The sequence below is a fragment of the Manis javanica genome, chromosome 3, assembly GCF_040802235.1.
Source record: "Manis javanica isolate MJ-LG chromosome 3, MJ_LKY, whole genome shotgun sequence".
NCBI classification, from domain to species: Eukaryota; Metazoa; Chordata; class Mammalia; order Pholidota; family Manidae; genus Manis; species Manis javanica.
Window position 1 is genome coordinate 123,883,866 of NC_133158.1, and position 13,439 is coordinate 123,897,304.

At 34.6% G+C, this 13,439-nt stretch overlaps 1 protein-coding gene across 5 annotated transcripts in view; it reads right to left on the reverse strand.

Moving 5' to 3' along the window:
- The window catches only part of ATP11B (ATPase phospholipid transporting 11B (putative)), a 135,023-nt gene that overhangs the window by 6,505 nt on the left and 115,079 nt on the right, over positions 1–13,439 (reverse strand). For 3 of the 5 annotated variants that reach the window (XM_073232005.1, XM_073232002.1, XM_037003537.2), the window contains 2 exons: positions 13,117–13,282; positions 1,186–1,319 (listed from right to left, as the gene is read on the reverse strand). In XM_073232005.1, coding sequence (XP_073088106.1) covers positions 1,186–1,319; positions 13,117–13,282 — 300 coding nt within the window. Of the gene's footprint in view, positions 1–1,182; positions 1,320–7,520; positions 7,647–10,430; positions 10,517–13,116; positions 13,283–13,439 lie in introns of those variants that run through there. The other 2 variants (XM_073232004.1, XM_073232003.1) reach the window with 2 other exon arrangements.

Consider the following 13,439-nt stretch of genomic DNA (forward strand, 5'->3'; position numbering starts at 1 on the left):
GAATGCTATTGATGCAACTGTACCATAAAGCTTGGCCATAACTAAAGGCAAAGTGGGAACTAACAAGTTTGTTGGTAAAAGTTACCTGAATTTTATGATACATGAATGATATCATACTTATCACTTATAAAACACAAAGCTAACCAAACATGAAAAATTCTTTTGTCAACAGGTAAGAGTAGTGCCTCCATCCCTTCCCTCCTGCTCTTGGAGTACTTTCCAATCTCTTCTGGCACATGTAGAAAGTGATTACTACTCAGGTGACACACTGTGACCATTGAAATCACCCTCCATCCCTGCTCACCTGTGGCCCTTTACGTACACCAATGCATTGTTGCTCTGATTTGGGGAATATATCTAAAGAACACCAAAGTGTGAAAAGAGTGATTTCTTTTCCTTAATATCCCCTAAATAGTATGTCACTTGGGGAAATGTATGAATAAATGAATCACTTAAAAAAAAACTTAAGTGCTGTTTACAAAAATGGTATGTTTTTATCTGCAAAAGCAAAAGGTGATAAATCTAGTTCAAGAAACAGATTTAGGGAGGGACAAAAATGCTAAGTTCTTCTAAACTATAACTTAAATAGCCTTTTCTAACTTACAAATTTTTAATTAGACCACATATGCCAAGTAAAGACTTAAATATCAAACTCATTTAAAAACCTCATTAGAGAGAAAAGGGAAGGAGAACAGAAATACAGCCTTTTGTGTTTACAAGTACCTCCAAGTCTCAAATGACTGACAAGAAAATATACATGAAGAGTAATAACAGCAAAATCTTTTGATTTTACTATTATGTGTAGATTATTTTGTAAATACAAAAAACAAACAAACAAAAAAACCAGAAACAAGTAATATAGGTATAATTGAGAAAAGAAAGTTATAAGGACCAAGTAAGAGTACCATGTACACACTCCTATTCACATTTTAGAAAGACTGTAAAGCAACATTTTTTTTGTTCATTAGATGAAAAGTCTCTTCAAAGGTGTTTTCTCTTTCTGTTAGTGAAAGAACTCCCTACCCCAAAGCCATACAGCAAAATCTACAATCAAACAGTGCCAATAAATAGCACACTTTGTTTCAGTTGGTAAAACCAGCTGCTGATTGATTAAGTATCTAGAGATGCAGTTCCAGTTTATAGGATACTCATCTGCAGCAAAGGCTACTCAGAGAAATTTCACACCTGCTGACATGGGTGGGACTACATCTTCCTATTACTCGTTCCAGCATTCTTCCAACAGATGCACACGCTGTTTCTCCTTCTGAGAAACAGCACATGGAGTCCAAGCACTTGATACGTGAATTTGTTTCAGTAAGCTGGAGGAGTTGAAGCACAAAAAAATGAGTTATTTATAGATTTGGACTTCTAAAAAGCATTTAAAAAAATTACGAAAAGCACTTTAAAACTGAAAGTAATGTATATAAATATATATGTTTTCTATAATATGGAACTGTATGGAAGGCTTTAAGAGTAATCATACAAAAATATTTAAAAGGCACTGTATATAAAATATTTATATAAACAAGTAGCTGTGTATTATTTAAATCTGCAAAGATTTTGAATTTTAATACCTTTTAATGTAATTTATTGTGGTCAAATGATTTACATCAACCACTCAGAAACTTAACACATTGTCATTTTTCTTTGAGTTTTTGTTTAGGCGAAATGCTCCTGTGATTTCAGTTGTGGAGTATGAACTATTTTGAAGACTGGGAAGTAACAACCAGACAGGACCTAACCCCAATCTTCCACACTGACGACAATAGTAGCAATCACTTTATCCAGTATTGATGACGTGCCAGGTTCTAAGCACTTCACCTACGGCACTCCATAATTATCCCTGAACATGGGCATCATTTACCTTAAATTGCTAAGTAGCTATTAAGAGCCAAACATGCACGTAATCAGCCCCTCTTGCATTTTAAAAATTAACTGATGGTACATGTAGTAAAATCTGTTAAATAGTGACTAAGTAGTACTATAAAGATTTGTAATTTAATTAATTTCTGAAAGTATGAAAGATTTATGTCGATTCAGTCATAAATAATCCAGCAAGAAAACTTAAAGCCATACTACTAATAATTTTAATCCTGTTAAAATGAAGGGAAAAAAATGGTATGACAGAGCACCAATGAATCCCAACCCTGGTTGTGACACAGTCAAGGGTCATCCTAAATTTCTCAGGGGTTGTCATTTAAACAAACGTATTTTCATTCACTTTCATTTACATATATAACATAATACATTAACAAATCTTTAGAAAATATAGAGGAAGAAGAACAACAAAAATATCCATTAGAGTGTTGTAATTCACAGAGGTTGGGAATCACCAAGTGTCCAGTGCAGGCATGGCAACAGGGGACATTTGTGGAGATGCTCACAATGGGCAGAAGAGACAGATGTGAGGGAATGTCAACAACCGGGCATTCTGAACCTAAGCAACTGGTGAGGTCCTGCAAAATCCCCACTCAAGGATTTTGCACCAATGTCCTAGGATCTGTTATGCATTGAGAAATAGCCAAATTTTACTTGTTCTTTCATTATAATACCCTTGGTTTAGGACTACTGACTGCACTGTTTCTTAAACTGTGTTTTGTGAGATGTGTATAATCATTTCATGAGAAAAAGTTCTATGGCCAGTTTAGTTTTGGAAACACTAATTCAACAAAGGTCTAAAAAGACTTTTTGAGTACTGGATTATCATAGTTAGGATGCATGGTCATTCTCCAGGGAAGAGCCAGACATAGCACAATTCTCAAACTCGTTTTTCCAGTAAACAACTCCCTGCCTGAGGAGAACATTAATCAACACCAGGAGGAACATCAATATTCAGAGGAATAGTTTAGGATATGCTGGTTTAGGTAATAGGATTTCATCAGTTTCCTAGTTTTCTCTTTAGGTCCTTGGGCTCCAGTTTTCTCCACCTCAAAATCACCCACCGTAGGGAGCAGGACTCCAGAGCTCGCGCAGGCCCAAAAGAGAAAGTACAACACCTCAAGGAGGCCTTTAAAGTCCTTTATAACCTGACCTCAGGTGCCTTTCTTCCTTTGCTTTCCAGTGCACTGTGACATCTCCTCTCAGCCAACCAGTCAGTGTTCCCTACCTGTGGGCATGTGTAAGGGACCAATTAGGGTCAGAATACTGACCCCTACACCAAGAATAGTTTAAATACCACCATTTCCATACAACCTCCCTTGGTTCTCCAACTATCAGTAATCTCTTTCTCTCTGGATTCTATTCCACTGCTTGTTTCCATCACTTAAATGGCACGAACACTTAACTTATTTTCTGAGCAAGGCACTGTGCTGGTTCCTACAGGGGATAGCAACCCTGCCCTTAATCTAGTGAGTTAAGGGTAAGGGGTGGGGGTGGGGAGAGATCAATCAGGAACAAATAATAATGGCAGATATTTTAATGGCATGCTATTACGTATGTGCTAGTTACTACACAAGGTGCTTCCCATGGAGTATTCTCACTTAAAACTTATAAAAAAATTTTGGGGATAGGTACCATACTCATACATATTCTCAGATGAAGAAACAGAGAAGTTAAGAATTTGTTCAAGGTCAACCAGCTGGGGACTGAGTCTTTGATTCAAAGCCCAAGTCTCTTTACAATGCCACTACATTACCTTTTTAAATTATTGTATGAGGGGGACTACATATCAAAAAAGAGGAGGGAAAGCTCAAACCCAGTTGCTGTTGGTATTGGTGAGAGGGCATGAAAAATTTGATGAGATAGATAGCATCTGCAATACATCCTGAAGACCAAATAGAATTTTTAGTAGCTGGAGATGGGGTAGAAAGACCATTCCAGGCTAAGTGAGAAGAATGAGTAATTATGTATGAGTAGAAAAGTATGATGTGTATCCAGAACTTGTTTAGCCCAAGTATGAACAAGCTGTATGAGCACGAGGTGTTACTCATGCCCCCTTGTAAGAAGACCGGTGTGAGTCCAAGTGTGATTCAGGGATCAGGGCTGGTCTGAAAACACTGTTTACTGACCCATGAGGAGATAAGTGTTTCTGCTTTGTGAGAGTAAGAGATTAGAAAATTTTATGGCACTTTGACAGAATACTTTTATGATTGTTGAGTCTGATAATATTTTAAAAATTAGAGCTTATTTTATATATTTCAAAAATTTCATTTCCTAGTAATTAAATTTTATTTTATTTTATAAAAGTATTAGTCAATGATGGACTGGAAATTATGAACAAAAAACAAAACAACAAAACAATAAATTAGTTCTTCACCATATTTACCTGGAGTGCATTGAACTAGATCAGAAACTTGAGAGAGCAAGAAGTCTGGTACTTAGTTTAACAACATGTGCTTTGCCTACGTAGTTGGTGCTCAACCAATTGACAGGATTCACTAAAGAAGATATCCATAAGGTCAGCAGCATCTGAGTGGCCACATACATGCAGAATATTGCTTAGGTCTGGATCTGCTTTGCATTTATCACCTTTCACTTTAAAACCTAGGGACAGGTATTAATATATGGGCAACCCAACAGAAAGACTAAATATCTTGAAATGTCAAAAATATAATAAATGACTTCTTCAGCTCACCTTCTGAACTAAACAAAATATATTTCCTTTCTCCCCTAAACAGAAAAAAAGCCTTTGAAAATGCATAATGTTAATTATGTTTCCCTAAAGCTACCTACGGAAAACCCTACACTGCCCTCTAGCAAACTTCGCTCTACCGCTTTCCCACATATACACATATCTGTGATCTCATTTTCAGGGCCTGGGGTCCAGCTGGCCAACATGTAGCTGCAACTGCTTGTATAACTGGGGGTGGGAATGGGCTGGAACATTCAGATCTCATTTCACTCAATATAAGGAAGGAATTATTAGTTTATCTTTTTGTACTATTTATAAATACTAGAAAAGAAAAAAAGCCAAGTAATGGGAGTGAGACCCTACCTGGTAGTACCAAGAAGTAGCTTTTAATTTACCAGAAATTCTGATTTACTGGTAAGATTTACTCTCTACCACATAACTAGAGCTGGAAGGGCTGCCAAGCAAACAACTATGGAGATTTAACATGACTATGTATGGCTAATAGAAATGGTCATCTTTTCAGAACTTGCCTTTTGAAATAAATTTGGGTTCACTGCTCTTACTTCCACTACTTACATATCATTGATGGTAATGATGAGAGGATAAATTAGAATAGCACTAATTAGTGAACTAAGCCATGGTCCAGCTGATTTAAGAATTCAGTTTTCTTAAAAAAATTTTTAAGATGGCATGATACAGGTAACTGTTTGGTAGAAATAATGTCAATGTTAATATTTTTCTTCATTTTAACCTCCTGATGAAAAAGCTGTTCAGTAAGTCAGCACAGATTTGAAAATCACATTAGTTTTATAAGGTGCTGAAAGCATACTCATATTTATCCAGTATACATCCAGGCCTTGCCACCAGTGGCAGCCTTATTATTATTCTTTTAATTGTTCAATTCTATTTACAGAATTTTAGTCATTCAGAAAAGTAGCTTTTAGTGGCAAACAGCTTACACAGGCCAGCAAGGTTTTCTGTTCCTTTTGTAGTTCACTGCTTTGTTAAATGAGGCAGCAGCTGCAAGCATTTTGTCACAGGAGAGGAAGGGGACTTGCAGTTGGTTGAAACTATTTAAAATGTTTTTGGTTGTTGGTGGTGGCAGGAGGCAGGTCTGAGGCTTAAGCACCCTGGTCCAGAAGCCCTAGAATCCTACTGACATCCCCATGGTTGCTACGTACAGCTGGAAAGAGGGCATCCAGAGCAGAGCCAGAGACAAGGAAATGACAAAACACTAGAGGCTTCAAAGACAGGTGACAGTAAAGGGAGATGATCAGAACACCCTATCCACAGCAATACTCAGGGCTCAGCATAACCCTCTGCCTGAGTTGGCAATGTTGACCAAATTTTGATTGGAGAAACAACTCCCATTTCAAGACAGAAAAAAACAGAAGAGGAATATTATACAACACTTTCTTTTTTAAGAGTGATTTTTATCTCAAAATATATGCCAAAGGCATAAATATATGAGAAGAAAAATATTCAAGATACATTTCACTTAACTAATTAAAATTCAATGATGAATAGAAAAAAACTGCAGATGAGGGTAATGTCCCCAGTAATATTACTAAAATCACATTCATGGTTTGAGGGTTCATCTGGCTTCTTGTTTATAGGAAGAGATCAAATGTCACAGCATGATGAGAAAATTCACCTATCATTCCTTTGCAAAAGTAGCTACAAAAGGGCCCCTATTATTTAATAGGAACATTCTAAGAGCCTGTTTTCAACTGTATCACATATTTGAATATACTTAAAGCAGCACCAGACCCATGTCTTATGAAATACTGGCTTGACCTTGAACCTTTGGGGAACTTTTGTCACAGAGGACATAATTTTACAGTTTTAGTATAGTCAGGTCCCAAGTGGATTATCCGCTTTGTGGGTAAACAGGGTATAATATAAATCCTAGCTAGTTCCCTTTCTACCCAGAGAGCTCTTCATCTGAATTTTCTCTGCAGCTCAATCAGGGCATATTTTAAAAACCCAAAATCCCTCCATATTTATCAAAATAACTGTATTATATTCATATAAAGCATCCTAAACAAAAATTCAGAATTCTTTTGAATATGTCTTCCAGGATAATTATGATTTTTCAAATTATTATACCTGTTCTCTGAGTCTGATTATAGTAAAGATTTACAATCTTCAAGTAGATTTGTTTTAAAGTTTCACTATTTACAAAAGTTTATCCTAGATGAGGCAATAGCACCTTCTTGACCAGTAATTATGATACACAAAATGGCAAACAGTCCAAGAAAGAATATAATTATTGCTGGTAAGAATTTTTTTCCTCCATAATTATCACCGTTCAAAAAATATTCTGCATATTCCAATTCAGTCTATAAGTGGTTGTTAGGGTTTATTCCTAAAGGTGGGAGTGAATCAAGTCCTAATCAATTTGTGCTTTTTTATTACAAAGGTAGAACAATGACATTTTATGAAAGGTAAGAACTGAGAGTTTGGTGAATATCAGTTTATAGAAAATTGTTCAGTGCCACATCTAAGCACTCATCCATTTGACCAGCTCAGAGGTAGATTTAGGTTTAAGATGTGTAAAATGATACAGAACTATGACTTCAAGTGGAAAAACTAGTTTCAGAAATAATAGAAATAGCATGATGTATTTTAAAAAGAAGAAGTGAAAAGGAATAATTTCTTGAATTTAGGACAATAGTCATAAGGGTACCTTACTAGGTTACAATTTGTGGTGAGATATGATTTAACACCAATTCCAGAGGAAGATTAATAACATACTGGGGGGTGGACATAGAAAAAAATGTGAAGATCACAAAAAATGAAAACAAGTAAACCAAAACAACATATGAGCAACAGTGAAGGAATTCGTAAAGTAAAAACTGAAATGTGGGGCCAGTTCTCCCATAGCATGCCCCGAGCATGAGAACTTAGCGGATGCTCCCCAGGAAGGTCCAGCGCAGCGCAGTACTACCTAGTGCACGCAAGAACTGTCCTGCTGGCTGCAAGCCTCAGCTAGCAGGTGCCTACTGTCCTCCCTTCTGTGCTTGCTTTCAGCAAAGTCATATGCTGAGCTGACTGAACCCTTATCTTCTTCCATCTGGAAGGACAGAAAAGCAACAAGTCTCATATTACAGAACAATACTCTTACTGTATATAGGTTTAGAATCAAACAGCAAGTTGGGGTTCACAGGCTGTGAAACACAAATGAATGTTCACACACCACCACATTCATTCACTGTAACAAAAGAGAGCTAATAGCAGCTTCTTAAGGGGTATACGACAAAGCACACAAAATAAAGCCATGATTTTCCAGTGCACAAAATTTAATTAAAATCAGGTTTCCCTCAATAAAATTCAGTTTCTTCTCTTAAAGCCTTGCCACCAAGATTTAGGATTCTTATTGCAAAGGTCTGTCCCATTCACACTTCTCATGCTCCTGTCTCAGAAGGCTTCTCTAAATGTACTTTAGCAGAGTAGAAGGGTGCCACACATGGGTCTTTCAAATGTTAGACGTGTGTGTATGGGATTGGCTTGATTTATTTAACAAAATTATTTAACTCTTAATTTGAAATATATTTTTTAGTATCAACTAATTTATACAAATTTCTGTTCTGTTCTTTATTTTTTCTATATTCTCCTAAGGAGTTATGTGCCCATGGCCATGTTAATTTTAATGTTTCTTAAAATTATAAGAAATGCCCTCAGTGAATAAAAACCATATTTTTCCTCCTTAATATGCATTTTCTCAGTCTTAGGACTGACCAATAATTATTTCTATGAAAAAAATGCTAGAGTGAATTTCTTATATATATACAAAAAAAAGTAGTAGAATTCCTTGGTTTCAAGGTACACGAAGTTTATGTGAAGATAGATTATTATAGCTTTACCTATAACACAGGGGAAGGAAAAATACTCAAGATGAGTATGAGCTTTTATTCAAAAGAAAATTAAAAGTTTTGCATTACAGTTCTTAACGAGTACTAACCTGATTTAAGGTTTGAAAGCAAGCAGGACGCATCGGCAAACAGATATATGTGGGCATTTGGTCTTCATTCAGCTATGAGTAAATGCCAACCCAGTGGTCGCTCACTGCTCATTTAAACAACTGTTATTTCTGCCTGCTCTTTGGTTGAGCAAAGTATTTCTTCTTTTTGTTTTTTTCTGATGCTGACATTAAGTAAAAAGACCACAGTATGTAAAATGATCATCTGACAGGTGAAGAGCCCTGATGCTCAGAGAAGCGGACTCACTTGTCAGGTGGTACAGGGAGTAGAACCAAGGGTAGCAATAGCATGGAGGCCTGCTGTCTACCCCGCAGGGCTCTTTTTGCTTTGTTATGCCACCTGATTGTAGAAGGGTTTGCACAAGGGCCAGTCATTATTTCTGACCAGTATAACCTACTCTCAGAGTTCTTTTACACATGAATGTCAAGCATACTACTTTATTACATTATTACAGAGACTGGGATCTCTTTAACTTATTATCTTTTTACCTCATTCTATTTTAGTCTATTATTGCTCAAAAAATGTGGCTTTATCTAAGCCAACATATGTGAAAATATGATTTCATGGGAATATTAAGATTATTCACACTGCAAAAGTTATCTTCACTTGACAAAAGGGTTTGCCAGTGTTTTTTTAAAATACTGAGCATTCTTATTGCCTTAGAATTACATAATAAGATGTTCAAAAATGTGATATTGTTTCCAAAAAGGCACATATGGATAAAATGTGATACACATACTCAGCTCAACCAAAGGTGATGGCAAATCTTCAAATGTGTTTTGATTTTAGTTTTTTTTAAAACATGAAGTTTAGTTGACTCCTACTTAAATATCCATTTGTACATTCACCCACAAATATTATACCTTTTAAATTCAAAGTAGAATATTAAAAAAAATCTTGAGGCTAGTAAGAATAAAATAGAAAGGTTTGACAAAACTTTAAAGCAGCTCAAAATTATGAACCCACTGAGTTACATTAATAGGTTACTTAAGCAATAATTTGCCAAAGCCATTTGATCAAGTGAATGTAGGCAGATTAGAAACTTTGAAAATAAGAAAGAATTTAGAAAATATATATGATTACGAATCTACAAGATACTGACAGGGTGAGAAACTCAAGAGTACCGAAACTAAAAACAAATATTTTAGTTATATCACTTTTTCTCTTCAGACTGGAGTCAAAGTTAATATATAGTTTTGGTATGTTAATACCAAAAGTTCTAGAATTTAAGCTTTCGTTCTCTCCCATCAAAAAACATCTTTACAGACTACTGGTTATTTTTTGGTGGAAACTGTCAGAATGGACATCCGTGAAGATAAAGGTGTATGTAAGAGATACAAAACACACTGTTCAATTTATAGATGCACGAAGCAGTAGTAAGGATGTGAAATGCTTCAGCAGCCATTACAGTGTACGAAGACAAACACACACATGTATTAACAACACAGATTAAGGCAAGATAAAAATGGGCAGCTCTTAGTTTCAAGTAACTGAAACTTAAAACTTTAAATTTGATGATAAATTTCTGTAGCTTAAAATAACTCAACATGCAGGAGCATTCTTAAATATGAATAATATGACAAGCAGAAGCATTGGAATTGTGCTATAAAAGATAGCTAGGATGTAAAATATATAGCAAGGTACAGATCTCTGTCCTGTTATCATGCTGAATTTTCATCTGTATTTTCTTCTGAAAGAAGAAATGGATATATTTTTTAGTTTTAATATATGCATTAATAAAGGTCAAATTAGAGACAGAGCTGTGTTAACAACAATGCCCCAATCTTATTTCATGCCTCTGCCCATCTTTTGAATATTGTCTAATTGACCTTTTGCATGCAGAAGAATTAAACAAGGTTCTACTCCTCCTACTCTACCTAAGTTTGCTCAGCTGTTTCCTTGCCCTCGACAATGGCTGCAGTGCGATGAACTCGTCACTTAAAGCAACTGTGTTGGAGTACATCTATAAGTGGACAGAAAAGGGATGGACATACAACAAGTCAGTGAGCTGCATTTATCACCTAAGAGACAGACACAGGACAAGCTTTGTAAAGACATCTGCTCCTACAAGAGTAGGAAATATCATACATGGTACACATATATGACTGACATTTGTAGGGCCATTGGCTTTGCCATCAAAATAATTTATTCTTCACTATTAATACCACATTGTTATGCTGGAGAAAAACAAAGCTCAAAATAAATGCTGACAACTGTTCTTTTGATATGATTTTTTTGCTACTTATTGTAAACAATGAAGTAGCTAATAACTTTTTAATCATTTTATCATCATTTGAAATCAGAGGTGATGGTAAGGCTGAATAAAGATTACTGCCTATGGCAAAGGAATAATGTCACACATGGCATATGAATGACTACACACTGCTTGTTTTAGCCAAAAAGAAACAAAACAAAACAAAATCCAGCAGCTTGAAGATCCTTGAGGAGAAGTAGAGATTTTCTCTTTGGATTAGGCCATAGTAGAACATTTGATGAATTCATTTCAAAGTGAATTTAGTGGGGCAAAAAGGCAGATTGTATTGGCTTTCACAGAGATAAAATGATTGATTTTTTTAATCAATCATTATTAAAATGATAAAATGATTCCATTTTTAATAAACTTTAACCTATGGTAAAAAACCAAATACACATAAAGTACTTTTTACTTCTTCTTATTTAAGGGTCCACCTTGAGGTACCAAATATTTCCTATGTAATCCTTTAAAAAGAGGCTACAGTAAATGTAATAAAAACAATTATTATCACCTCTTACTATTTTTAAGAAATATCCACAGAAACACATCATAAGTTTGCAAATGCTTTGCCTCATGTATAATTTCTAAGGATAAATGTAAACAAATCTGATTATTTTTATAAAGAAGTTCTTAAAGTGACATCATTAATATATTTTCATGAAATATAACTTTAGGCAAGAGGGGGGACAAATATGTTCTCCAAAAAGGTCTAGAAAAAGTATAATAGACAATGTATTAAAAATAGCTCCCTCTTACTCTAAATATTTATCTTTGAAGATTAGAAAAAAGATAGGCAAGTTTTTGATACATATTTAAGTAATATATTGCAGAATGGAAAAAATTTGTCCATACTGATATAAATACATGCATATGTAGAGAGAGTAATCAATTACACATGTTTTTTTTTTAAAGTCCCACTTGGAGATCAGTGTCACAGAGCAACATCCTCATCATCCCTATAATTCTTTTTACTGAGAACTTATTACATACAGGCCCAGCATGAGGTCTTTTTATGTTCACTATGCTGAACATAAATTTGATGATAAACTTCTGTAAGGCAGTAACTATTATTCTGATTTTACAGAGGAGGAAACTGAGGCTTAGAGAAGTGACTTAACTAAGGACATATGCTTTGTAAATGGCTAAAATAGTATTTGAATTAAGTTTATCAGTCTTCAGAGGCCTATGCTGCTTCAATGGTGTTAAAATATGTATTGGCTAAGATTCAGTTACTGAAGCAAATGAATGCTAAAGAACTGCTGATATGATCAATTGAAATTAAAACCCATACACTGATTTAGGAAGCTTAATTCAAATCACTAAATACTTAGGGAGCAGTTATTCTATTTGCAGAATATGCAATTGAATTTCCAAATTTAAACAAAATTTGTTTGGCATATCGCACACATACAGAAAAAAACTCAACTGAGGCAGAATAAAATGGTTAATAAACTTAAGTGTTTACAGGGTATGAAAGCTGATTAGCTAGTTGAGGATACATATTAAGTGCTATGGCACAGTTAATAGGACAAATTAAGATAGATTTCTAACTCACGCACGAACAGATACGGAAAAAAGGAACATTCAACTAAATACTGCCATTTCTTGGGCATCTACTATATGTTTGAACATTATTTCATTTAATCCTTATCACAAAGGTAATGAAATAGATGTTTCTACCATCAGTTTACCCATGAGAAAACTGAGACTTAAAGTTGCAGAGCTACCAAGTGGTAGAACTAGATTTTGAACTGAGAATTATCAGGCATGAAAGACCATATTCTTTAATACTATGTTTGATACTGTTAATATCTACTGTGCTTTTAATATTTATAAATGAGTTTTAGTGAGAATATATTTTATAAAAATCCATTCTGTAAAAATTACTTAGGTTAAAGAACTTACTTCGTATTCTTTTGCTGAAAACAATATAAGCCGAAAAAGTATTACTTGAATTCTGATGTTTCTAAAGACATGGATATGTATCTCAATTATATACCCCTGATAGCATACTGTGACAGTATTATTTAAAACATACTATTATTATCTGGACATAACAAGTTTTATATTTGAAAACCTAGAATTCCATTAGTAACAAAATGTAATTTAAAAAAATTATAACTTGATAGGAGTCATAAAATTAACAAACAGAAATAACTAAGAATATCAGATTTAACAGTATTTATATTGCAAAATAGTTGATAGAGGAATGGACAGTCTCCTATTTTCTGACATAAGCAAATTGTAATGACAGTTATTCATTGTTAAAGACCCTTAACTAAAACAGTATTGTATATAAAAAGTTGTACCTGGGCCTTTTCAGTATTTGTAGGATGGAGCTGTCGGTCAAATACTTTCTTCACAATATCAAGCAATAGACATGTAAAAACCATGAGTATTATGGCAAACCAAGCAGAACCACTTGACAGGAGCTGAATAAATACAAAGTACATATTCTGGGAGCCCAAAAATGGCCTGCAAAGAAAGAAAATGGGCTTTGTAAAAGTAGAAGCTAACAAGACAGCTTCTTAAATTAAGACATTATGTAAACAATATAGTTGAAGGTTATAATTTTAAGAGTATTGTAGAAAAATGGCCAAAATTTGGAATCAGTATAATTTAATTAATTGAA